Source organism: Sebastes umbrosus, chromosome 1, assembly GCF_015220745.1.
Source record: "Sebastes umbrosus isolate fSebUmb1 chromosome 1, fSebUmb1.pri, whole genome shotgun sequence".
NCBI lineage: Eukaryota > Metazoa > Chordata > Actinopteri > Perciformes > Sebastidae > Sebastes > Sebastes umbrosus.
The window spans coordinates 41,537,630-41,562,709 of NC_051269.1; the positions used below are offsets into that span (position 1 = coordinate 41,537,630).

General features: G+C 39.7%; 3 protein-coding genes across 6 annotated transcripts in view; all 3 read right to left on the bottom strand.

The window, feature by feature from the left end:
* Positions 1-7,533, bottom strand: part of LOC119489963 (NACHT, LRR and PYD domains-containing protein 12-like) — a 42,188-nt gene extending 34,655 nt beyond the window's left edge. The window contains exons 1-2 of the mRNA XM_037773040.1: positions 7,522-7,533; positions 5-1,776 (exon numbers count right to left, since the gene is read on the bottom strand). Of these exons, the coding sequence (XP_037628968.1) occupies positions 5-1,776; positions 7,522-7,533 (1,784 nt within the window). The remainder of the gene's footprint in view (positions 1-4; positions 1,777-7,521) is intronic.
* Positions 7,534-9,751: 2,218 nt separating this feature from the next.
* Positions 9,752-16,680, bottom strand: LOC119496408 (protein NLRC3-like; the record flags this gene model as incomplete). Its single annotated transcript, XM_037783694.1, has 4 exons — positions 9,752-10,072; positions 10,819-10,992; positions 13,801-13,977; positions 15,398-16,680. Coding segments are annotated over 4 exons (1,647 nt in total), but the record flags the coding sequence as incomplete, so codon positions are not given.
* A 952-nt stretch (positions 16,681-17,632) lies between these two features.
* Positions 17,633-23,081, bottom strand: LOC119496458. Of its 4 annotated transcripts, none has more exons than XM_037783763.1 (5): positions 22,769-23,081; positions 21,459-21,608; positions 20,411-20,527; positions 20,003-20,089; positions 17,633-18,116 (listed from the first exon to the last, which is right to left on the bottom strand). In XM_037783763.1, exons 2-5 carry the CDS (start codon positions 21,587-21,589, stop codon positions 17,870-17,872), a joined length of 582 nt encoding a protein of 193 aa, XP_037639691.1. In that variant the 5' UTR covers positions 21,590-21,608; positions 22,769-23,081; the 3' UTR covers positions 17,633-17,869. The 4 variants fall into 4 exon arrangements, with proteins under 4 accessions (XP_037639691.1, XP_037639684.1, XP_037639699.1 ...); XM_037783756.1 differs by having other exon boundaries at positions 17,633-18,113; positions 19,973-20,089; XM_037783771.1 differs by lacking the exon at positions 20,411-20,527 and having other exon boundaries at positions 17,633-18,113; positions 19,973-20,089.
* Positions 23,082-25,080: the final 1,999 nt, after the last annotated feature.

Consider the following 25,080-nt stretch of genomic DNA (forward strand, 5'->3'; position numbering starts at 1 on the left):
TTACACAGCTTTTCTGCAGTTCCTCACAGCTGGAATCAGTCTCAGTCGTCCCTCTCGTGTTGTGTTGTACTTCTTCAGGTCCAACTCATCCAGAACCTCCTCTGACATCTGCAGCATGTAGGCCAGAGCTGAGCAGTGGATCTTTGAGAGTTTCTTCTCTGATCTGTTCTTTGACTTCAGGAACTCTTGGATCTCCTGATGTACCGAGTGGTCGTTCATCTCCATTAGACAGTGGAAGATGTTGATGCTTCTGTCAGGAGAGATATTATCTCTGTTCATCTCCCTCAGGTTGTTGATGATTCTCTGGATGATTTCTGGACTGTTGTCTGTCTGACCCAGCAGACCTCCTACGAGTCTCTGGTTGGACTCCAGAGAGAGGCCATGAAGGAAGCGAACAAACAGATCCAGGTGGCCATTTTTACTTTTAAGGGATTTCTTCATGGCTCTCCTCAGGAAGTCATCCAGGGTTGAATGAACATATCCTTTTCCCAGGAAGACATCCAGTACTTCTGTGTTGCTGTTTGTGTGACAGTGGACCATGTAGACTGCAGCCAGAAACTCCTGAATGCTCAGGTGAACAAAGCAGTAGACTGTTTTCTGGAAGATCACACACTCTCTTTTGAAGATCTCTGTACAAACTCCTGAGTACACCGAGGCCTCTGTGACATCAAGACCACACCGCTCCAGGTCTTCTTGGTAGAACATGATGTTTCCTTTCTCCAGCTGTTCAAACGCCAGCCTCCCCAGCTTCAGAAGAACTTCCCTGTCAGCCTCCGTCAGCTCCTGTGGACTCGTCTCATGTCCCTCACCGTACTTCTGCTTCTTCCTCTTTGTCTGAACCACCAGGAAGTGTGAGTACAGGTCAGTCAGGGTCTTGGGCAGCTCTCCTCTCTGGTCTGTAGTCAACATGTGGTCCAGAACTGTAGCAGTGATCCAGCAGAAGACTGGGATTAGACACATGATGTCGAGGCTCCTGGAAATGTTGACGTGTGAGATGATTCTGCTGGACAGCTCTTCATCACTGACTCTCCTCCTGAAGTACTCCTCCTTCTGGGCGTCAGTGAAGCCTCGTACTTCTGTTACCCTGTCAACACATGCAGGAGGGATCTGATTGGCTGCTGCAGGGCGGGAAGTTATCCAGACGAGAGCTGATGGAAGCAGATTCCCCTGGATGAGGTTTGTTAACAGCACGTTGACTGATGACTTCTGGGTGACATCAGACACAACCTCGTTGTTGTGGAAATCCAGTGAAAGTCTGCTTTCATCCAGGCCGTCAAAGATGAACAGAACTTTACAGACAGTGAGCTTCTCTGCTGTGACCTTCTGTAATGTTGGATGGAAAACATGGAGCAGCATGAGAAGACTGTACTGCTCATCTCTAATCAAGTTCAGCTCCCTGAACGAAAGCAGAACCACCAGACTGACATCTTGATTTTCCAAGCCCTCTGCCCAGTCCAGAGTGAACTTCTGCACTGAGAAGGTTTTTCCAACGCCAGCGACGCCGTTCGTCATAACAACTCTGATGTGTCCCTGTTGGTCAGGTAAGGCTTTAAAGATGTCGTGGCACTTGATTGGAGCATCATGGAGGGTGTTCTTCTTGGAAGCTGTCTCAAGCTGCCTCACCTCATGTTGGGTATTAACCTCTTCACTCTGTCCCTCTGTGATGTAGAGCTCAGTGTAGATCCTGTTGAGGAGGGTTCCACTTCCTGTTTCATCAGTTCCTTCAGTCACACGTTCACATCTCCTCCTCAGACTGATCTTATGTTCATCTACAACCTCCTGCAGACCTCTATCTGCTGAAAGAGAGAAACAAAGTTTAAGACAAAACACAGAAACTTATTATTTCCAATGCCAATATGAAAATAATCAATATAACAACATATAAAGAAGTAAAGGTTATAAAGTTATCATCCCTTCTTGAAGTCAAAACTAACGTCAAAGTTATTTTTATATTTATTTTTAATAGTTTTTCAACAAGTTGCTCTGCAGGACAAGATGTTTGTAAGTTAGAGAAGGAGACTGTAGCAGGAACGCTAATGTTGTTCAAAGTCTGTGGCTCCTGTTCAGTTCAGTTCAGTTCAATTCATTTTTATACAGCGTCAAATCATAACAGAAGTTATCTAAAGATGCTTTTCATATAGAGCAGGTCTAGACCGTACTCTATAATTTAGAGACCCAACAAAAGCATGAGCATGTATTGTTATGCGACAAAGGCAAGGAAAAACTCCCCTTTCGTCAGTGTGACTGTCTGTCTGTGATAGAACAGTGATGTTGTTGCTTTACACAGAGTTTAATAGTTCTCCATCTTCATCTATGCAGATGGAAAACAAACAGCATTCTGATTGGTTAATGCAAAGACGGACTTCTAACATAAAAAACAAAACTATAAAAATATAAATTTAGTCCTTTCAGTTCAGATTTTCTCTCAAAGGAGAACAAAGTACAAGTGATGCAGAGCAGATATGTATGGTGGAGCAGATCTTAAATGGTTGTCACAACAATAGTCAGTATTAAAACAACAAGTTCTGTTTTCAGACATGAAGACATCAGCAGACCGATCTACAGTCTTACTTTGTACAGTGCTGGTCTGACTGGCTGTCTGAGGTCCAGGTCTGGTTCTGGATCTGGACATCAGCTCCTCCACAGAAGCATGACTCCTCTTCTTCTCTCTGTGGAGACATTACTTTATCACTAAAATCATTTGTTGATTGTTGTTGAAGAATATCAAGACTTGGCCGATACTGAAGCTCAGATGGTCACAGAGAAGAGTTAAAGTGTTGTTACTGAATTCAGCATTCAGTCTGTAATGAAAATGATCCTTTATTTTAAATCTCCTGCTTTAATAAACAAGAATTAGCTGCTTTTCCTATCTGACTGTCTTATTAAACATTTAGTGATCTGGCTGAAGTTTGTTTATTAAAGGGGAACAACAGCCATTATTAAAACACTGATATTATTCTATTCTAACAAGGAACACCAGAGCACCCGTGTTACATGATGTGACTCTTAGACTGCTGGTCTACCTCAATATTTAGATCACTTCCAACCTCAGTTTAAACCTAACTAACTCAAACTAAACTGCCCAAAGTGACTGTGAATCAGTAAAGGACATAATGATCTCTCTTTAATGGAGGACATTTACAGTGAAGTAGCTGCAGAAAGTGATGAGTTTGTATTAAAGGGGAACAACGGCCACTTTTAAAACATTGACATCATTCTGGAGGCTATATAACATGATGGGGGGGGGGGAAACTGCAACTTGCTCATGGACACGCATATTGTGAGGGCACGCCAGAAAACCACAAGGTGGCAGCGGTGCACTTCTCTCCTCTACAGTCCACAGGGAGAAAACTGATTCAGACACTTTGACAGTAAAGTAATAAAATGTTGGATTAACACTCACCCTGCCTCAGTCTACAGTCTTCATCCTTCTGCTCTGTTATTCATTTACAGGAAATCTTTGACCTTTGAGTTTATCTATGAGGGCGTGTTACTCACACAAATCAGCTTCTTAACACGGTGTGTTTATGAGAATCTCTTTTGTCTTGAAAAGGTTGAATTAAAATGAGTTTTGGTCAAATGTTATCTTATTTTTATGTTTAAATCAATTTGATTAAAGACTAATGTACTTGTTCTGTTTGTTTTCAGACTTATATGACTAAGATTCTTCTCAACACCTGAAAGAAAAAATATTCTGTCTGTTGCATAATACAAATAATTTAAGCCACTTTCCTGAGTTGCAACTCTTTTTCATAATCCAAACATAGATGGTAGCCAGAAATGACACTTGTTCTTGCTCTATTAGTACAACATGAAGCTGCATTTTGAGGAATATAAATCTTTTAGCAGAACGTTTAGTCTTCATCCTCAATGCATCATCATCCACCAGGTCAGCTTACAGCAAAAACAGTCTCTTACTTTGACTCTGAGGGTCCAGGTTCATTACTGAAGTCTGGATGATAACCCATGGACAGATCACTCTTCATAGACAGACAGCCAGAGACTAGAGACTCTGCTCCGTCCTCCTCTTCCTCCACACAATCACTCATCTTCTGATCTGAAGTCATTCTGAGAGGTCAAACAGGAACACTGACTGTAAACATGAAGAATAAACCAGTTAGAGTCACAAGATAGACTGAGAGACCAGTAAGTAACACACCCTCTCTCTCTATCACACACACACACACACACACACACACACACACACACACACACACACACAGAGTATACAGTACAATAAAACCACCCAGATCACCACCTGGTCACTTCTCTTTAATCTCTGCTTGTTTTCTTGTTTTCTTGTTTTCTTGTTTTCTTGTTTTCTTGGGTTACAGCAGTTTTAATGAGGATTATTCATCCAGTCATGACTTTGTGTTCACAGAAGAATCAAACTGTTGAGATCATTCTAACATTTCTCTCCTCTACAGTCCACAGGGAGGAAACTGACTCAGACACTTTGACAGTAAAGTAATAAAATGTTGGATTAACACTCACCCTGCTTCAGTCTTCAGTCTTCAGTTTTCACCTCTCTGCTTCGTTTTCTCAAAATGGAGTCTGTGTTAAATAAACTGCGCACTTAACTTTACTTTCACTTTCATAGTTCCCTCCCTCTGTTCTCATGTTCTTACATAACACCGTCAGGGTGGCTCCTCCTCTCTCCATTTACTGGAAATCAACTGACTTCTGCCTAATTCCAACCCGCCCCTCCACCCTCCCACTCTGTGGTGGAGTGAACTCACAGCTCAATGAAGCTCCTTCTGTAAGGTGGAGGGGAGAAATACAGCAGACACTTTGGGACCAACTTCCCTCTCTCCTGCAAGGAAATAAATATCACAATCAGAAATATTCTTGATTATAAATATATAAAAATAGAGAAAATATAAATAAGAAAAAAATATAAATAAGAAACATATATAACATATATAACAACAGTGCAAATAATAATGCAAATAATAATGCTGAAAAACAGGATCTATGCAAATAATATAAATGCATTCATAAAAAATAAGAATATTAGTTTAAATGTTCTGTATAAATAAATGCAGTGTTAATGCTGGAGTAAACCAGATTATTGAATTACTGCACTAAATTATTGCACTGTTAAATCAGTATTGCACAGTTGAAGATATAATAAATTATGGGGCTATAGCTCCAATGTGTGTTTTCACATTTAACATGATGTGTTATAAGAATCTCTCTTGGCTTGAACAGGCTGAATTAACCCTCTGAGAATAATAGACCTGTTTTTTTGTTTTCTTGTGATCAATTTTTTATTGGTATTTAAGCATAATTGTATAGGATGGGGTTACAAATTAATAGATCACCAATAGAGTAAAAGAATACAATCACAAATGTCCATGTATTAATCAATACAACATTGGCAAGCAGCTACAGAAAAAGAAAAAGAAACAAACAGGAAGAAGAAAAAACAAACAACAACAAAAAGCCATTTAAATAAAAACTTCTGCACACTAATTATAGTGATTGCTTGTTTCCAATGTGATCTATTTTCTCTCTTTGCCAAGTGCATGTTGGCCGCCCAGTGTTCCATACCTGCTCTATCTATGAAGTCAAGAAGCCATCTTTGTATATTGACAGAATGTGGAACTTTCCATCTGCAAGCTATTAGTCGCTTTGCAGCTGTAAGGCCGGCTAACCAGAGACATCTCTGCTTAACACAGAGTTCCAGGTCGGAGCTGTCATTAAGTAACAGGACTTCAGGTAAATAAGGAATTGTTTTAGACAATATGTTTGATAGCATCTCTGCAACCTTCTTCCAGAACTCTGCAACCCTTGGACCCCCCCAAACCATATGAAAACAAGTCTCAGTCAAAACCCAGTATATGTCTGGACCGTGTAATGTTAGCTGACCAGACGAAGGTCTCTCCATGAATCAGTGCTGGCTTTTCCTGCTCAGCCTCCGGTGTCTCTCTCTCCGGAGGGAGACACCGGAGGGTTAGCAGGAAAAGCGGGTCGGTGACGGGGCTCCGCAGGAAGAGAAACGTTATCGTCTCCGACCGGGTGCCGCTGATAACGATTCTTTCTGCGGAGCCCCGTCACTTCTCAAGACACGGGAAACCTCTGTTGGTCTGGAGGAGCTGCAGCAGTTATTTCTGCACAAACGTCCACTGTACATTCACTAGATATTCTCAGAGCTACTAACTCTTCTGCAGTGTGGAGTCCATTTATTCATGGATTAATGAATTAATTTGTAAACAAATTTATTAACGCCTATTTTTATTGTACAATTAGTTATTAATTTAAATGCTTTATCACTATTTTCTTGACTCTTGTGGTCCTCCATAGGATACAATTAATTTGGCAAGCTATTGCCAATAAGGACAAAAAAAACAAAAACAAACAGTATATGACTGATAATAAAAAAGGTAATGGTAAGGGTTTTATTTATTTATTTATCTATTTAAGAGCTGTCAAAGTTAAAAGGATAGTAACACATCAGTTTTAAAGTTATAATGAAGATACTGGCATCATATGAAACTTTAAAATCTAGGGAATCCAACCATGTCATACTAGCTTGTCGTGAAGGAAGTTAAGTAACGCTCCAAACTTACGCTAAATTTTGTCGAGGAAAAACTGTCATGGCCATTTTCAAAGGGCTCCCTTGACCTCTGACCTCCAGATATGTGAATGTAAATGGGTTCTATGGGTACCCACGAGTCTCCCCTTTACAGACATGCCCACTTTATGATAATCACATGCAGTTTGGGGCAAGTCATAGTCAAGTCAGCACACTGACACACTGACAGCTGTTGTTGCCTGTTGGGCTGCAGTTTGCCATGTTATGATTTGAGTATATTGTTTTATGCTAAATGCAGTACCTGTGAGGGTTTCTGGACAATATCTGTCATTGTTTTGTGTTGTTAATTGATTTACAATAATAAATATATACATAAATTTACATAAAGCAGAATATCTGCCCACTCCCATGTTGATAAGAGTATTAAATACTTGACAAATCTCCCTTTAAGGTACATTTTGAACAGATAAAAAAACACAAAAATGGATATCATTGTATATACATTTATTATATGAGTTACATTTGTTGGTATTGATATTTATTCCGATATCATACAAAAGGTGTGAACATTTCGCTTGTGTTTTACAAAAAGAGAGCAAGGACGTGCCGTTTCCAGCAACCTAGATTTGGAAATACAATCACAACTTGGTAAAGTGATTAAAATGTGTTTTTATTTTGCAACAGATGTTCAGTAGAGTCTTTGTGGAGTCTTTAAAACAGCTCCAAGTGTTGCTGATGAAGGACTTTATCAGAAAATAGTCTGCTTAGCTCTGTGACTTGAGTTTAAAGGTCAGACATGAGAGGCACAAACTGTAGCTACTGGGACTGTAACGTATACTAGAATATACTCCTGCACTTATTATAACATGTGAACATGCAGTTTTCTCTCCCTGCTGAGGAACACGGTCAACTTTGATTTATTGTATGAGATGTTAAAGAGGTTCTGTCAAAGACAGTTGTTGAATACTAATATGACAAAATACCTGCAGTCTCATCTTTACTACGATGATGAGTTCACTGTCCAGAGCAGTAACAGATATTTATTCATCTTAAAATGGGGACAGAAAATCACAGAAACATGTTTTTAAAAAATGAAAGTGACAGTTAACACTAACGTTAGCTACGTTTCTTTGTTAATTTCACAAAGTTAGCTAACTTATTTTAAAATTAGTTAACTCAAAATACTTAATCACAGATGAAATAAACTTGTTTTCTCTTCAAAAAAATAAATAAATAGAATTACCGCCTCACGGTTGTCTGCCTCCTCCAACCAGTCAAGTTGCAGTTTACATCCATGTCTGTCCAAAATGTCATCACTTCATCATTTTATCATAACAAACATCTGTGTGAAATTGTCATAATTAGCATATGAATTCTTTATTTATGGCCAAAAATGTGTTTTGTGAGTTCACAGTGACCTTTGACCTTTGACCATCAAACTCTAATCAGTTCATACTTGAGTCTAAGTGGACGTTTCTACAACTTGTGTGCTGAGTTTAATTTCAAATCCAGTTTCCATCATTTTAAATCAAGTTTAACTACATCATGATGACACTTAACCTTTACAAAACCAAGTCAGTCAGAAAGAAAGCATTCACACTGTCAGTTCAGTGTTCACTGCATCCATTCAGATAAACCTCCTTTGGGGTAAAACAGAGGGAACGGTGACATCTGCTGGCAGAAAGCAGCTCCAGCAGGAACAACAGAACCTGAACGGTGGTGATAACGACTGCTTCAACACGGATTTCTGAGGGGAAAAAGCTCCACGGGCGACTTTATGTGTCTGTCATGTAACGTGAAATTAGCAGTCACACATAAAACTGGAATTGTCCTGTATGTACATGATTAGTGAATATAAAGTCTAGAGTACGCATGTTAATCAGTTCTGTTTGTTTATTTTACATCAAACATTATATAAAATATGAAGGTGCTGACTTTACACCAAAATCCAGACGTAACTGTTTGTAGTCAGTTGAGAAACTCAAATGAAGCCTCGACTGAATTCAGGTTTTATCTAATTCTGATACAAGCAAATATGTATCTTTGATTATTACGGCTTCCTTCTTTCTTTCCTTTTAAGCCATATTTCTATCACCAAGAAACGTGTCAACAACGAGGCTCGTATTAAATAAAGTTACGCTCATTCATCTGGTGACTCACGGTTAGATGTCCAGTTAGTAGCTCTGTCGATGGATGCATGGATGTCAACGTGCAGACTATGTGTGTGTGCGTGCGTGTTTGTGATAAACTACACGAAACAACCAAAACAGGATATGCAGCTGCAACCCAAAGTAAAGAAAAAGATCAACTTAAACTTTGTCTTTGTGAAATGAACAAGTTACTATATTAAAGCTGCAGTAGTCAGTATATATTTTTGGCATCATTGGGCAACAATCCCATAATAACCTTTCAGCATATTGTAATTCAAGTGTTCTGAGAGAAAAATAGACTTCTGCACCTCCTCATGGCTCTGTTTTCAGGCTTTAGAACATCTAGCCAGTGACGAGAGACTTTGACCAATCACAGGTCATTTCATTGAGAGAATGTTCCTATTGGCTGTGGTCCGGTTATGTGACCAGAACTTTGGCGTAGGGAACAGGTTTGGTTATTAGCAAATTAATTAATAATATTAATATAATTATTATTATTATTATTATTATTATTATTATTATTATTATTAATAAAAATTATCAATAAACAATATAATAAAATAAATAAATGGGGCACCACCCTGGAATCAGGGACCAATAACCAAAATGTTAATATAGTCTCGAAAAGGGGTTGTTCACTCCAAATGCCAGTATTTTAACACTACTATACATTTATGAGATGAACAGTGAAGGGTGAATCCGAGCACTGACTCTCACAACCAGTTGTTATTACAACACAAATGCACAATGATCGCAGACAACTGCTATTTAAAGTAAAACCAATTTATTTAAATATAGCAATATCAATCAGTAATCAACAACACTCTAACACTATCAATCTATAATCAATAGCACCAACATAAATAAATAAATAAATACACGGCAGCTGGACAGCGGACCTCAGATCAGCTCTTACTGTTTGTTTTCCTCCAGTATGTGGATGCCGTTAGGAGCACCAGAGGAACATGATTTTTTTCAGCTTACCTGTTTCATGTACTACTGTCATGATATAGTGACCGTTTTATAAAAATAACTTTTTTTTATCATATTTGCTCCAATCTCGCCTACTTCAGCTTTAACTTCCACTGTTATTTAGAAATATGTGGAAATAAACAGCAAAACTCCATCATTCCACAGGGTGGAGCTGCAACACAAAGCAGAGCAGAAAGATCTATTTAAATGTGTTCATCTACAGTTATGTTGTCATGAACTGAACTATTCTGCAGAGGCATGTTGGGTTCAGAATAAATGAATGAATAAAAAAAAAGACAAAATAAGATGCAGGTCCAGGTGGTGAACCTCTGTGGATCATCAGGACACGGCTGATCCTCTCAACACATCCACTTTTCTGATCACTCACTCTGACAGAGATCACGGTTTCCATCTGATGAGAGAAGAAGAGAACAGAAGTCATGAATCAGTGTTTACAGAGACTCCCTTCATCATCTGTCAGTCACTGATGCAGCACACAGTTCATTTATAAAACTATCATTAGCAAAACCAAAATCCATATCTCCGCTCACTACTCAATATCTCCAACAGTAACCGCAACTTATGTTCTAGCAAATTCATCAGTGTGGTCGTTCCTAAAGTCTGCACCTCCTCTGGTCATCACTCATTCCAGTTTGCTGCTCCTAGTGACTGGAACGAGTTAATAAAGACACTAAACCTCCACACCCTCATCCCGTTACCCTTCTTTAAGAACTCTTTGGGCAGACTACATCATGGTTACTAAATGTAACCACGGTTCTATGAAATAAGAGCCAGTGATCTGAAGCTTCAGTCAGACTGATCTCAGAGCTGTGACAGAGATGAACTGATCAATGAGAGAACAAAGACTTTCTGATCAGATTTGATGGTACGACAGTTTGATGGATGAGGACCACTGTCTCTATACATGATGTGATGCTGTCAGCTGTAATCCAGCTGTATTTCCTGGAGACATGAACACAACAACATCTTCTTCACATCAACTCTAACACATGATCACAACAAGCTTCTGGCTGATCTGATTGGCTGACTGTTCTCTCTCTCTGTGTGTCACTGTTCTCCTCTCAAAGCTTAACGGAGGAAACACATCACAACAATACTGCTGAAACCAGCATGGACCGACTCCGACCCTCTACTGACCTCAAAGTCTCCAGTCTACAGTTTGGACTCTCCACAAGATCACACAGCTGCTTCATTCCTGAATCCTGCAGCTCGTTGTTAGTCAGCTGCAGCTCTCTCAGATGGGAGGGATTAGACTTCAGAGCTGAGGCCAGAGAAGTACAGCTGATTTCTGACAACCTGCAGAGCCTCAATCTGAATAAAGAATAAATGATGAAGATAAAAATCACTTTATAATCCAATCAGATGGTTCAGGTTTTAAATGTGTAGCTCAACATCACTATGTCCTAATCAATGATCTTTTCCCTAAAATGAGTAGAGTGACTTTGTCATTGTGTTATTGTGGATCATCATAATGTCAGCCTTCTACAGACATCATCCAGATGTCACCACAACATTCATACACCTATTCATGTCAACACACATCAATAACATGCTGCTGATCTATGTGTTCATCTATGTGTGTGTGCTGAAGGATCAATACCAATGATAAGACATCATTTGTGGAATACGTTGAAACAATCAGAAACCAGAGGTATATTTCTACTTCATGAAGTAAACTTGATCGATGTAAAACAGATATTAGTTCAGAGGATCTTCTGTATCCAGATGTGACCATTTACCAACAATGATAAACATTAATTCACTTTAACAACTAACAGTGGACATTTTCTACACTTTCTTTAAGAAACACATGTCTTTTGTGACTGCAGACTAAATTTAGTTAAAGAAACATGAAAATATGAACAAAAGGACATTAACAACTTTATGGATGTAAGTTATGTTTGTACATAAATCAGGTTCAATTGTTAATTAAAGATATAAGATCTATAATAGTAACAGAGAGTCAGTGAACTGACCTCAGAGTCTCCAGTCTACAGTGTGGACTCTCCAGAAAACCACACAGGAGCTTCACTCCTGAATCCTTCAGCTCGTTTTCACTCAGATCCAGCTCTCGCAGATGGGAGGGGTTGGACTTCAGAGCTGAGGCCAGAGAAGCACAGCTGATCTCTGACAAACTGCAGCTCCTCAATCTGAATAAAGAATAAATGATGAAGATAAAAATCACTTTATAATCCAATCAGATGTATTCAGGTTTTAAATGTGTAGCTCAACATCACTATGTATTAATCAATGAGAACAACGTTTGAGCCTCGTCTCTGTACTTTTTGGCAAATTCCAAACTGGCCTTCATATTCTTATTGCTAATGAGGTGGTTTGCATCTTCTGGTGTAGCCTCTGTTCTTTTGTTCCTGAAGTCTTTGAGAACGGTGGATTGTGATACCTTCACTCCTGCCCTCTGGAGGTTGTTGGTGATGTCACTGACAGTTGTTTTAGGGTTTTTCTTTACAGCTCTCAAAATGTTTGTCATCAACTGCTGATGTTTTCCTTGGTCTACTGGTTTGACGTCTGTTGCTCAGTACACCAGTGGTTTCTTTCTTCTTCAGGACATTCCAAATGGTTGTACTGGCTATGACCAATGATTGTGTAATGGCTCTGATTGATTTTCCATCTTCTCTCAGCTTCAAAATTGCTTGCTTTTTTACCATAAACAGCTCTCTGGTCTTCATGTTGGTTACACCTTTTTAACTATGAATGCAGTCTGCACAGGCAAAACCCAAATCTATACATTCAGCGCTATTTATTGTTTGAATAATCAATGTAATAGGACATACCTGGGCAACAAAAAACACCCGTCAGTCACATGTTCCAATAATTTAGCTCACTTGAAAAATGGGTGGGTTCAAACAACAGGTGCTATCTTCTAAGTTTTTTAACAGACCTAGATGTAAATACCTGGAAATAGAAGCTGAAATCCTGATCTCTCGTCTCATATTCATCTTTTGATGTCAAACCCAAATGTTTTCAGTGTGCAGCAGAAATAAAGGAATTGGCCTCGCTGTTCCAATAGTTTTCGAGGGGACTGTAAGTGTTTTCTTTTCCTGGTTTTAAAGGCTTCATTACAGTAAAGTGATGTAATTTTCTGAACTTACCAGGCTGTTCTAGCTGTCCTATTATTAGTCATTTTATCCACATTACTGATGAATATTTATCAAAAATGTCATTGTGTAAATACTTTGTGAAAGCACCAATGGTCAACCCTACAATATCGTCGCAATATTGATATCAAAGTATTTGGTCAAAAATATTGTGATATTTGATTTTGTCCAAGTCACCCAGCCCTAATAGATATAACTCAGACTGCTGACGCCTCCGATTAGTTTAAGATCAACGTTACAGGTCATTTTACACAGAACCAGACTGTGGATTTAGTCCTCATCTCATAAGACTCAGGTTATACAGGGATTGCTTCAAAGACAGAAGGAATGATGACAGACATCAATAACTCTTTGAATATACATGAACATGTGAGTATTGTATTCAGATAGACTTGAAAAAAATATGAACCTGCAAAGATGTTTCTGATGCAGAATATTTATTTGTTTTTTGTTGCAATCTAAATGTGTGGCTTCAAATAATAAGCCAATGCTGACATGAAAACAGAGCACAGTTAGATCTGCTGTCAAAAAGAACGTGAGAATAACTTAGAACCGTAGAAAACTCTAATTGGATGGTGTCGTTCATAATCATCACTTATGTGCCTTTAAATTGGTACAATACGCGTTTGTTGAAGAGTGCTGCACCTTTAGACATGTTCAAATAGAGCGCTATAGGAATGAGTCCTAAAACCCAGAAATGAGTTAGCATTTTAGCACTTCCTGTTCCCTCGTCTGGAGGTCAATGGGTTTTTTGAATGGGTTTTTAGTTAGATGCCTGAAATAAGGTCTGTGGTTAAAGGTCCAGTGTGTAGGATCTGGCGGTATATAGCGGTGAAGTAAGGAGATTGCAACCAACTGAAGCCTCTCCTGTGTGCCAAGCATGTTGGAGAGCTACGGTGGCTGATGCAAAAACGTGAATGTCCCTCTCTAGAGCCATCTGGAGCAGAGCCAGTGTGTAGAGAGTGTGTGTACAAACTACATAAGCTACAGTCAGTGAACTGACCTCAGAGTCTCCAGTCTACAGTTTGGACTCTCCAGTCTAGCAGACAGCAGCTTCACTCCTGAATCCTGCAGTAATACGTTGTAACTCAGGTCCAGCTCTCTCAGATGGGAGGGGTTGGACTTCATAGCTGAGGCCACAACTTCATAGTGAGTAGCTGAGAGTCCACATTTAGAAAGTCTGTCATGACACAAAAATGACAAAATATGTTATTATGAAAGAGGACAGTTTATATTTACTTCATGCATTTGATGACTTAACAGTTTGATATATACTTTGATTAACATTTGCTCCTCACATCAGTGGTTCAGCTAATCTTATCTTACGTTTTTTGGATGTAGACAATGAACAATCCATTAGATTCTGTTGGCGATCTGGATCATGATCCGGATTCAGCAATTGTTTTAAGAATTCCAATCAGCCTGAGCATTAAGGACCACAAGGTATAATACATGCACAGTGTAACTGATTGCAGAGAGATATGTGTATGGCGAGACATCGAGGTGCGGGAGCTGCTGTCCGTCCGCGTTGAGAAAGAAAAAAGCGGTAGATGACAGGATGAGAGACAACTTCGTGTAATGATGGAACACAACTTAAATTCCTTTGCAATAAAATGCACCATTGCTCGATTAAACACACTCAGGGGTTTTACAACAACAATCTTTGTCTCGTATGATCAGTAGTTTACGGTGGCTAATGCTAGAGTTGGGTCGGTTTTCGGTTTTGCCGGTCCGTCCAGGTCCGGTGTACGAGCTTAAACCGGTTTGATTTTATGCTAACTGGCGGTACCGACATTTGTCATTATGACATTATGACACATTCTGGCAAATTAAAAAGTAGCCGATATCAACAACCTGTGCCGACAGAGTCACAGTGCTAAATCCAGCCTGTATTGCATTACTAATAAGCAATATGACAACGTGATTAACGTAATATTATGATATTATGTTGGTTTATAAACAAGAAGAGGTTTGTTTACTAGAAAGTTCAAGTGTTTTTTGGAGTGACGAGACGAGACGAGACGAGACATGGCAGAGCTGGTCTCAGAGAAAACTAAAACTGCGGCAGCATGGAAACATTTTGGATTTGAAGCTAACGAAAGAGATGAGCCGAAAAACACACGAGGTAAGGTGTAATGTGGTGCAAAGCCTATTGAAAGAAAAACCCCAGCACCAGGGCTCTGATCCCAGGACCGCCCCGACTCCCCGTCGGATCAGCAAACGTTCTGTTGCTGCCGTTACACCGGTTAGACCCAGCGCTCCACCAGCCAGCTGATCTTTTGTTTTTTTCATTTGTTTTACCAGGTTCACATGTCGTCTCCATCACCCCAAAGATAAATAAGAAAAAACTGTAAAATGTAACAATTATTACAAATAAATAGAACAAGTGTTCATTAACTTGACAGCTAGAAACAAAACCTACTGAAACAGTTTTTAACTCAACATTTGAAACAGCTCAAGAACATCTGTGACAAAATACAACTGACTTATTTATGTAATAAACACGTGGAAAACATAGGAATAATTTTATAGTGTGTATATTTGAAGAACTAAACTACTAATCTACACTGATCTATAAAGTTAATCACATCTGGACTTACAGAGCTTTTCTGCAGTTCCTCACAGCTGGAATCAGTCTCAGTCGTCCCTCGTCTGTTGTGTTGTACTTCTTCAGGTCCAACTCATCCAGAACCTCCTCTGACATCTGCAGCATGTAGGCCAGAGCTGAGCAGTGGATCTCAGAGAGGCTCTTCTCTGATCTGTTCTCTGACTTCAGGAACTCTTGGATCTCCTGATGTACCGAGTGGTCGTTCATCTCCGTCAGACAGTGGAAGATGTTGATGCTTCTGTCTGGAGAGGTATCATATCTGTTCATCTTCTTCAGGTTGTTGATGATTCTCTGGATTATTTCTGGACTGTTGTCCATCTGACCCAGCAGACCTCCTAAGAGTCTCTGGTTGGACTTCAGAGAGAGGCCATGAAGGAAGCGAACAAACAGGTCCAGGTGGCCATTTTTACTCCTCAGGGGTTTCTCCATGGCTCTCTTCAGGAAGACATCCAGGGTTGAATGAACATAGTCTTCTCCCATGAAGGCCTTCAGTACCTGTGTGTTCCTGTTTGTGTAACAGTGGAACATGTAGACTGCAGCCAGAAACTCCTGAATGCTCAGATGAACAAAGCAGTAAACTGTTTTCTGGAAGATCACACACTCTCTTTTGAAGATCTCTGTACAAACTCCTGAGTACACCGAGGCCTCTGTGACATCAAGACAACACCGCTCAAGGTCTTCTTGGTAGAACATGATGTCTCCTTTCTCCAGATGTTCAAACGCCAGCCTCCCCAGCTTCAGAAGAACTTCCCTGTCAGCCTCCGTCAGCTCCTGTGGACTCGTCTCATGTCCCTCACCATACTTCTGTTTCTTCCTCTTTGTCTGAACCACCAGGAAGTGTGAGAACAGGTCAGTCAGGGTCTTGGGCAGCTCTCCTCTCTGGTCTGTAGTAAACATGTGGTCCAGAACTGTAGCAGTGATCCAGCAGAAGACTGGGATTAGACACATGATGTGGAGGCTCCTGGATGTCTTGACGTGTGAGATGATTCTGCTGGACAGCTCTTCATCACTGACTCTCCTCCTGAAGTACTCCTCCTTCTGGGCGTCAGTGAAGCCTCGTACTTCTGTTACCCTGTCAACACATGCAGGAGGGATCTGATTGGCTGCTGCAGGTCGGGAAGTTATCCAGACGAGAGCTGAGGGAAGCAGATTCCCCTGGATGAGGTTTGTTAAGAGCACGTTGACTGATGACTTCTGGGTGACATCAGACACAACCTTGTTGTTCTTGAAATCCAGTGAAAGTCTGCTTTCATCCAGGCCGTCAAAGATGAACAGAACTTTACAGTCAGCGAGCTTCTCTGCTGTGACCTTCTGTAATGTTCGATGGAAAACATGGAGCAGCATGAGAAGACTGTACTGCTCATCTCTGATCAAGTTCAGCTCCCTGAACGAAAGCAGAACCACCAGACTGACATCTTGGTTTTCCAAGCCCTCTGCCCAGTCCAGAGTGAACTTCTGCACTGAGAAGGTTTTTCCAACGCCAGCGACTCCGTTCGTCAGAACGACTCTGATGTGTCCCCGATGGTCAGGTAAGGCTTTAAAGATGTCGTGGCACTTGATTGGAGCATCATGGAGGGTGTTCTTCTTGGAAGCTGTCTCAAGCTGCCTCACCTCATGTTGGGTATTAACCTCTTCACTCTGTCCCTCTGTGATGTAGAGCTCAGTGTAGATCCTGTTGAGGAGGGTTCCACTTCCTGTTTCATCAGTTCCTTCAGTCACACGTTCACATCTCCTCCTCAGACTGATCTTATGTTCATCTACAACCTCCTGCAGACCTCTATTCAGACTGATCTTATGTTCATCTACAACCTCCTGCAGACCTCTATCTGCTGAAAGAGAGAAAACAAGTTTAAGACAAAACACAGAAACTTATTATTTCCAATGCAAATATAAAAATAACTAATATAACAACATATAAAGAAGTAAAGGTTATAAAATCATCATCCCTTCTTGAAGTCAAAACTAACATCAAAGTAGTTTTTATATTTATTTTAATAGTTTTTCAACAAGTTGCTCTGCAGGACAAGATGGTTGTAAGTTAGAGAAGGAGACTGTAGCAGTAACGATAATGTTGTTCAAAGTCTGTGGCTCCTGTTCAGTTCAGTTCAGTTCAGTTCAATTCAATTCATTTTTATACAGCGTCAAATCATAACAAAAGTTATCTAAAGATGCTTTTCATATAGAGCAGGTCTAGACCGTACTCTATAATTTACAGACCCAACAAAATCATGAGCATGTATTGTTATGCGACAATGGCAAGGAAAACTCCCCTTTCGTCAGTGTGACTGTCTGTCTGTGATAGAACAGTGATGTTGTTGCTTTACACAGAGTTTAATAGTTCTCCATCTTCATCTATGCAGATGGAAAACAAACAGCATTCTGATTGGTTAATGCAAAGACGGAGTGCTATCATAAAAACAAACTATAAAAATTTAAATTTAGTCCTTTCAATTGAGATTTTCTCTCAAAGGAGAACAAAGTACAAGTGATGCAGAGCAGGTATGTATGGTGGAGAAGATCTTAAATGGTTGTCACAACAATAGTCAGTATTAAAACAACAAGTCCTGTTTTCAGACATGAAGACATCAGCAGACCGATCTACAGTCTTACTTTGTACAGTGCTGTTCTGACTGGCTGAGAGCAGTCGAGGTCTTTTTCTGGATTTGGACATCAGCTCCTCCACAGAAGCATGACTCCTCTTCTTCTCTCTGTGGAGACATTACATGATTTGTTGATTGTTGTTGAAAAATATCAAGATTTGGCCGATAATGTCTAGAAGCTCAGATGGTCACAAGCAGGGTCTGAAATTGGCCATTCGCCACTTGGCAGGCAGGGAAAGCACTAGTGATGGGAACAGAGAACAGTAGTTGTCCGCTTTCTTGGCATCTCATGCCTCCGTGACTATCGATTCCTCTTATTGATGCTTTCCCACAGTTACGCTGCACAATGACACATATGCACGCTGTATCATATTTCAGTTTGTTTGGGACCGGAGCCATGGCGGAAGGAAAAAAAAGCACTCAACAGCGTGGCGCTACTAAACCTGAGGGGACACACCGTATTTATACCAGATAATGCAACACTGAACAACACGTCTGTGTTTAAATCAGCAGGAAGAGAGTTAGTAATGTTACCTGTTAGCAGCCGTTGGGCAGCACAGTCCTGACTGGTTAAATAACGGAACTACTAACGTTAACGGAGGTGCCATTGAGTTATTATTATGAGGTGTTCACGGTCTGCTCAGCAAAATGACTATTGGGTGAAGGTAAATTACAACGTTATCATGATGTGTTCAAATGTAATCTCGTAAAATTAAGTTTTTGGTGAGAAACTTGAATACATCCAGTTGTTTGAAGGAGATGTTTTCACAGTAATATAAAATAGATATTAGAGAGAGAATTATGACCTGTTTAACTTCATAACACTAGCTCTAAGCAGCTTACTAAGATTTTTTATATCTTGATTTAAATATCCACTATAGATGACAATTACAAAGTACAGTACAGTACTGTGTACAGTACCCTCCCTGCCCCGAATAATAGGGCTCTCCCGAACATCACGGTGTAATAAACACTGTAATTTACCGTGTATATAATGTTTATTATGTAAAATATATTGAACATTGAATGAAATCAAATCTAAAATGTTATTCCTTCATTTAGCGCAGATATTTCAAAAGTGGCAGATACAATTTCTGAGTGGTAGACAAAAATAAATACTTGTCTGCCACAGTGGCAGGAAGGGAAGAGATCATTTCAGACCCATTTCAGACCCTGGTCACAGGGAAGAGTTAAAGTGTTGTTGCTGAATTCAGCATTCAGTCTGTAATGAAAATGTTCCTTTATTTTAAATCTCCTGCTTTAATAAACAAGAATTAGCTGCTTTTCCTATCTGACTGTCTTATTAAGCATTTAGTGATCTGCCTCAAGTTTGTTTATTAAAGGGGAACAACGGCCATTATTAAAACACTGATATTATTCTATTCTAACAAGGAACACCAGAGCACCCGTGTTACATGATGTGTGTCTTAGACTGCTGGTCTACCTCAATATTTAGATCACTTCTAACCTCAGTTTAAACCTAACTAACTCAAACTAAACTGCCCAAAGTGACTGTGAATCAGTAAAGGACATAATCATGTCTCTTTAATGGAGGACATTTACAGTGAAGTAGCTGCAGAAAATGATGAGTTTGTATTAAAGGGGAACAACGGACAGTACTTTTACTTCCCAGAACACGGGAGTATACGTACAACCCCACTTCAAAGAAGCTGTCATAACAGCTGATTTAGGAGAAGTCAAACCAACACAGTATTATGAGGACAAATATGAGGAAATGAATTACACATTTGAAGCACATTCTTTCAGATTTTGAATAGTTGTAAATCTTTACAGCGACTCCAACGTTCGGGCAGAAATATGAATATTTAAGATCCATCTTAGTTTGAAACAGTATCTGCACTAATAGTTCTGCATCAGGAATAGAAATCTTTTAGCAGAACATTTAGTCTTCATCCTCAATGCTTTATCATCCACCAGGTCAGCGCACAGTAGAAACAGTCTCTTACTTTGACTCTGAGGGTCCAGGTTCATTACTGAAGTACAGACCACCATCCATGGACTTGTCACTGTTCATAGACAGACAGCTGGGTACTGGAGACTCTGCTCTCGGTCTGGACTGAACTCTGCAAACACCAAGATGATTTTATTCAGATCACATGAATCCTTGAAAAACACACAAACTACTGCTACTGTCAATAATGTGGTTTAAAGTTTGTATTAGTCCTCTTAGATTACAGCTTTTCTGGGTGACTGACAGCTGTCACAGATACGAAGAGGAAGAATGCACAAATTATTTAACTTTGTCTGTGTCACAAGAAGTTTGTTAAATTTTAGTTGGCAAATAAACTTCAGTAAAAACTTTAACATACAAACAAAATCAACAGAAAACATTGGCGGAGATGCTGAAAAATGAATCATGTAAATGAGTTAGTAGCAGCTCTTACTTTGTGTCTGAAGGTCCAGGTTCATTACTGAACTCTGGAGGTTTTTCCATGGACCAGTCACTCTTCATAGACAGACAGCTGGGCGTTGGAGACTCTGCTCTCGGTCTGGACTGAACTCTGCAAACACCAAGATGATTTTATTCAGATCACATGAATCTCTTTTTAGGTCATTAAGGTGGATAATAGGAATACTTTAAAATATCCAGTTGTTTGAAGGAGATGTTTTCACGGTAATATAAAATAGATAATAGAGAGAGAATTTTTACCCGTTTAACTTCATAACACTAGCTCTAAACAACTTGCAAAGATTTTTTTTTATTAAAGCAAATATTTAAATAATCATAATCATTTGAATTGTGTGTTTTTATGCAAACAACCACTATAGATGACAATAACAAAGTACAGTACAGTACTGTGTACAGTACCCTCCCTGCCTTGAAAAACAGGCTTGAATGACATCAGATCTAAAATGTTATTCCTTCATTTAGCGCACAGATTTCAAAAGTGGCAGATACAATTTCTGAATGGCACACAAAAAGAAATACTTGTCTGCCAGTGGCAGGAAGGGAAAAAAGTTCATGTCAGACCCTGGTCACAGAGAAGAGTTAAAGTGTTGTTACTGAATTCAGCATTCAGTCTGTAATGAAAATGTTCCTTTATTTTAAATCTCCTGCTTTATTAAACAAGAATTAGCTGTTTTTCCTATCTGACTGTCTTATTAAACATTTAGTGATCTGCCTCAATGATGACAAAAACATTTCAGTATCTCTAAACACACAAACTACTGCTACTGTCAATAATGTGGTTTAAAGTTTGTATTAGTCCTCTTAGATTACAGCTTTTCTGGGTGACTGACAGCTGTCACAGATACGAAGAGGAAGAATGCACAAATTAATTCTCTTTGTGTCACGAAAAGTGTGTTCAACTTCAGTTAGAAAATACATTTTAGTAGAAATTTTAAAACAGAAACACAAAATCAACAGAAAACAGTATTGGTAGAGGAAAGTGAAAATGAGTCCTATAAATGAGTTAGTAGCAGCTCTCTTACTTTGACTCTGAGGGTTCAGGTTCATTACTGAAGAGTGGAGGATCATCTTCAGACTGATCACTCTTCATAGACAGACAGCCAGCGACTGGAGACTCTGCTCCGTCCTCCTCTTCCTCCACACTATCACTCATCTTCTGATCTGAAGTCAGTCTGAGAGGTAAAAACAGGAACACTGACTGTAAACATGAAAAATAAACCAGTTAGAGTCACAGGATAGACTGAGAGAACAGCAGTGTCGGCGTTAGAGGCGGGCCATGGGGGTCCAGGCCCCCTTCAAAAAGGTCACTGTGCCTCCTCAGCTGAATTCTCTCCTGACAAAAAACTAAACTGAAATAACAGCTAAGCTATTAGTAAAATGAAGTCATTCAGTTTGGTAATGGAAGGACTTAACACTGCAATGCAAAATAACGCACAAAACTGATAGTTTTGCATTTAGGAAACAACTAGGACATGTACTTGGGCTTGATTACATTGTTTTCTATTGGAGGGTCCTAACTGGCCAAGAGCACCACGGTGCTGCACAGCGACACGGTGCACCACGGTGCACCACATTATCATGTTTCATGAAAGAAAGAAACTGACAGAGAGGTGTATACATACTGCCACTTATGTGCACAGGCGCGCACGCACACATACACATGCTGTTATGTCCACAAAAACAGGTTATAAACTAACACCGTGTCCTAACTGGATGCGAGCGTCCGACTATCACGCTGCATTGCGCATCTGAAGCTCTCTGTCCACTGAATACGTTAAATCTGCACTTCTGTTACATCATGTAAACAAACCAACATTCCCTTTAATAAAGGCTATATGAGGTGAAAAAAATGCCCCCTGTCAAAGCTGATTGCCCGTCCGCCCCTAATACTCTGGCGCCGACCCTGGAGAACAGTAAGTAACACACACCCTCTCTCTATCTCACTCACTCTCACACACACACACACACACACACACACACACACACACACACACACACACACACACACACACCGTATACAGTAGAATAAAACCACCCAGCACTCCACCTGGTCACTTCTCTTTAAATCTCTGCTTGTTTTCTTGTTTGCTTGTTTTCTTGTTTTCTTGTTTGCTTGTTTTCTTGTTTTCTTGTTTTCTTGTTTTCTTGTTTTCTTGTTTTCTTGGGTTACAGCAGCTTTAATGAGGATTATTCATCCAGTCATGACTTTGTGTTCACAGAAGAATCAAACTGTTGAGATCATTCTAACATTTCTCTCCTCTACAGTCCACAGGGAGGAAACTGACTCAGACACTTTGACAGTAAAGTAATAAAATGTAGGATTAACACTCACCCTGCTTCAGTCTACAGTCTTCACCTCTCTGCTGCATTTTCTCAAAATGGAGTCTGTTTACTGGCAGACTGAACACTTTCATTTTCATGATTCCCTCCCTCTGTTCTCATGAGTCTGGATCACATGGTCAGTTTGCCTCCTCCTCTCTCCATTTACAGAAAGTCAGCTGAGTTTGGCCCAGTTCAACCCGCCCCTCCACCCTCCCACTCTGTGGTGGAGTGAACTCACAGCTCAATGAAGCTCCTTCTGTAAGGTGGAGGGGAGAAATACAGCAGCCACTTTGGGACCAACTTCCCTCTCTCCTGCAAGGAAATAAATATCAGAATCAGAAATACTTTATTGATTACATTATTAACAACAGTGCAAATAATAATGCTGAAAAATAGGATCCATGCAAATAATATAAATGCATTTATAAGAATGCAAGAATAGTGTAAAATAAGAATATTAGTTTAAATGTTCTGTATAAATAAATGCAGTGTTAATGCCGGAGTAAACCAGATTATTGAATTATTGCACTAAATTACTGCACTGTTAAATCAGTATTGCACAGTTGAAGATATAATAAAGAAATAATAAATTACGGGGCTATAACTCCTGATAGGGGTACAAAATTATAAATATATGTTGTGTGTGTGTGTGTATATATATATATATATATATATAAATATACTTACTTTATGTTGTTGTTGTCTGTATGACAAAAAAGTAGAATATATATAGAAAATGTCAGTTTGAGCAGTTTACAGTAAATGTTTGTACCGTTAGTCGCACGGAACTGACATCGGATCGTGTTCCATGAAGAACACTAAATGGCGTTGCACGTCGTCAGTAAAGGCGGCTGGTTAAGTCGGCATCGATGCCGGCTCGCTGTTGAAGGGTTTTATAACCCACTTCCAGTCCCAAGTGATGGGTCTGGAATGGCCCTTAATATGGCAGACCCTCCACGCGAACGGAGTGGAAGTAGGTAGGGAGAGGGTGTGGGGGCGTGGGTTGGAATTGGGCCAATGTGTGTTCACATTTAACATGATGTGTCCATAAGAATCTCTCTTGGCTTGAACTGGCTGAATTAACCCTCTGAGACCCACAATAGACCTGTTTTGTTTTTGTGATCAATCTGTAATTTCGTTATTTCGGCATCATTTTGATCCGTTTATTGCAATTAAATCACAGCACAGTCTGTTTATTTTGGGTTCATACCACAGTAGCGACGTGTGGCTTGCTAGATACAGTCAGTGCAATGGCACTGTATGTGAATACAGCTCGCCGTCAGGCGACGTTATGAACCCAGACACGACGGCGTTTGGTTTTCTGACATATCCGTGACTTCCACAACATGTACAAAGCAGCTACAGTGGTTATTTCTTCCATGGTTAATGGAGGAAAGCGAGGCAAAAATTTGCTTCGTGCTTGGTGTGAATGTACGATAACAATATGAAGCACAACATAACGTAACTTAAACGAACATAAACAATACCACATGCACAATAACAGCTCTATGTAATGATATTATTGAACCGCTGACACGCTCCCCAGAAAACGTAAATACAGAACTGTTCTCCGCCTTTTCATTTTGAAAGAGCACCAACCAATGAGGAGACAGACTTTTGCATTTGTAGGGCTGGCCTTCTGCGGTCCAGCCAAAAAGTACCTAATGCATTTTGATTGCATAAGGTGCAGGTGGTGATGGTAAATTTTTATGCAATATGCGGGGGGTTGAAATATGTTCGGTGTATGAAATTGAAATGTATAACTTGATGGTTGGGGTTCCTGAAAGATAGTTGGATGTTCTGCCAGATTAGTTTCCAATTTAGGTTGGAGTTATTTGGAGAGAGGTCCGTCTTCCACAGTCTGTCAATGGTTATTAGACCTGTTTTTTTTATTTTTTTTTAGGGGGGTACAGGGGGTCTTTAGGGAGAGATAGCAGGTCAGCAGTAGATGTCATATAGAAGTGGTGTACATCATCGGAAAGCTGGAAACCTGGAGATTAATTTGAGATGCAGCTCAGCACTGTGGGTCAACTTGTTCTAATCAGAAATCAGAAATAAACACAAATGAATTAATTAAAATAAATAGTGAAAGTGTATAAGGGTTTAGAACATTATGATAGAAGTATTTGATGGTCATCCCCATGCTCTATTATGTCTCATAAGCTGTTGCAGCAATTTAATTCAAATTAAGTCATAAAAAAGTTATCGTATAGTATGGCATATATATATACTATATATATATGTATATATATAGTAGAGCAAAAAGTAGGAAAAAAAGGAAAGAGCCTCTCTCAAGGAGGAGTCTCAATGTGAAATCTGGCG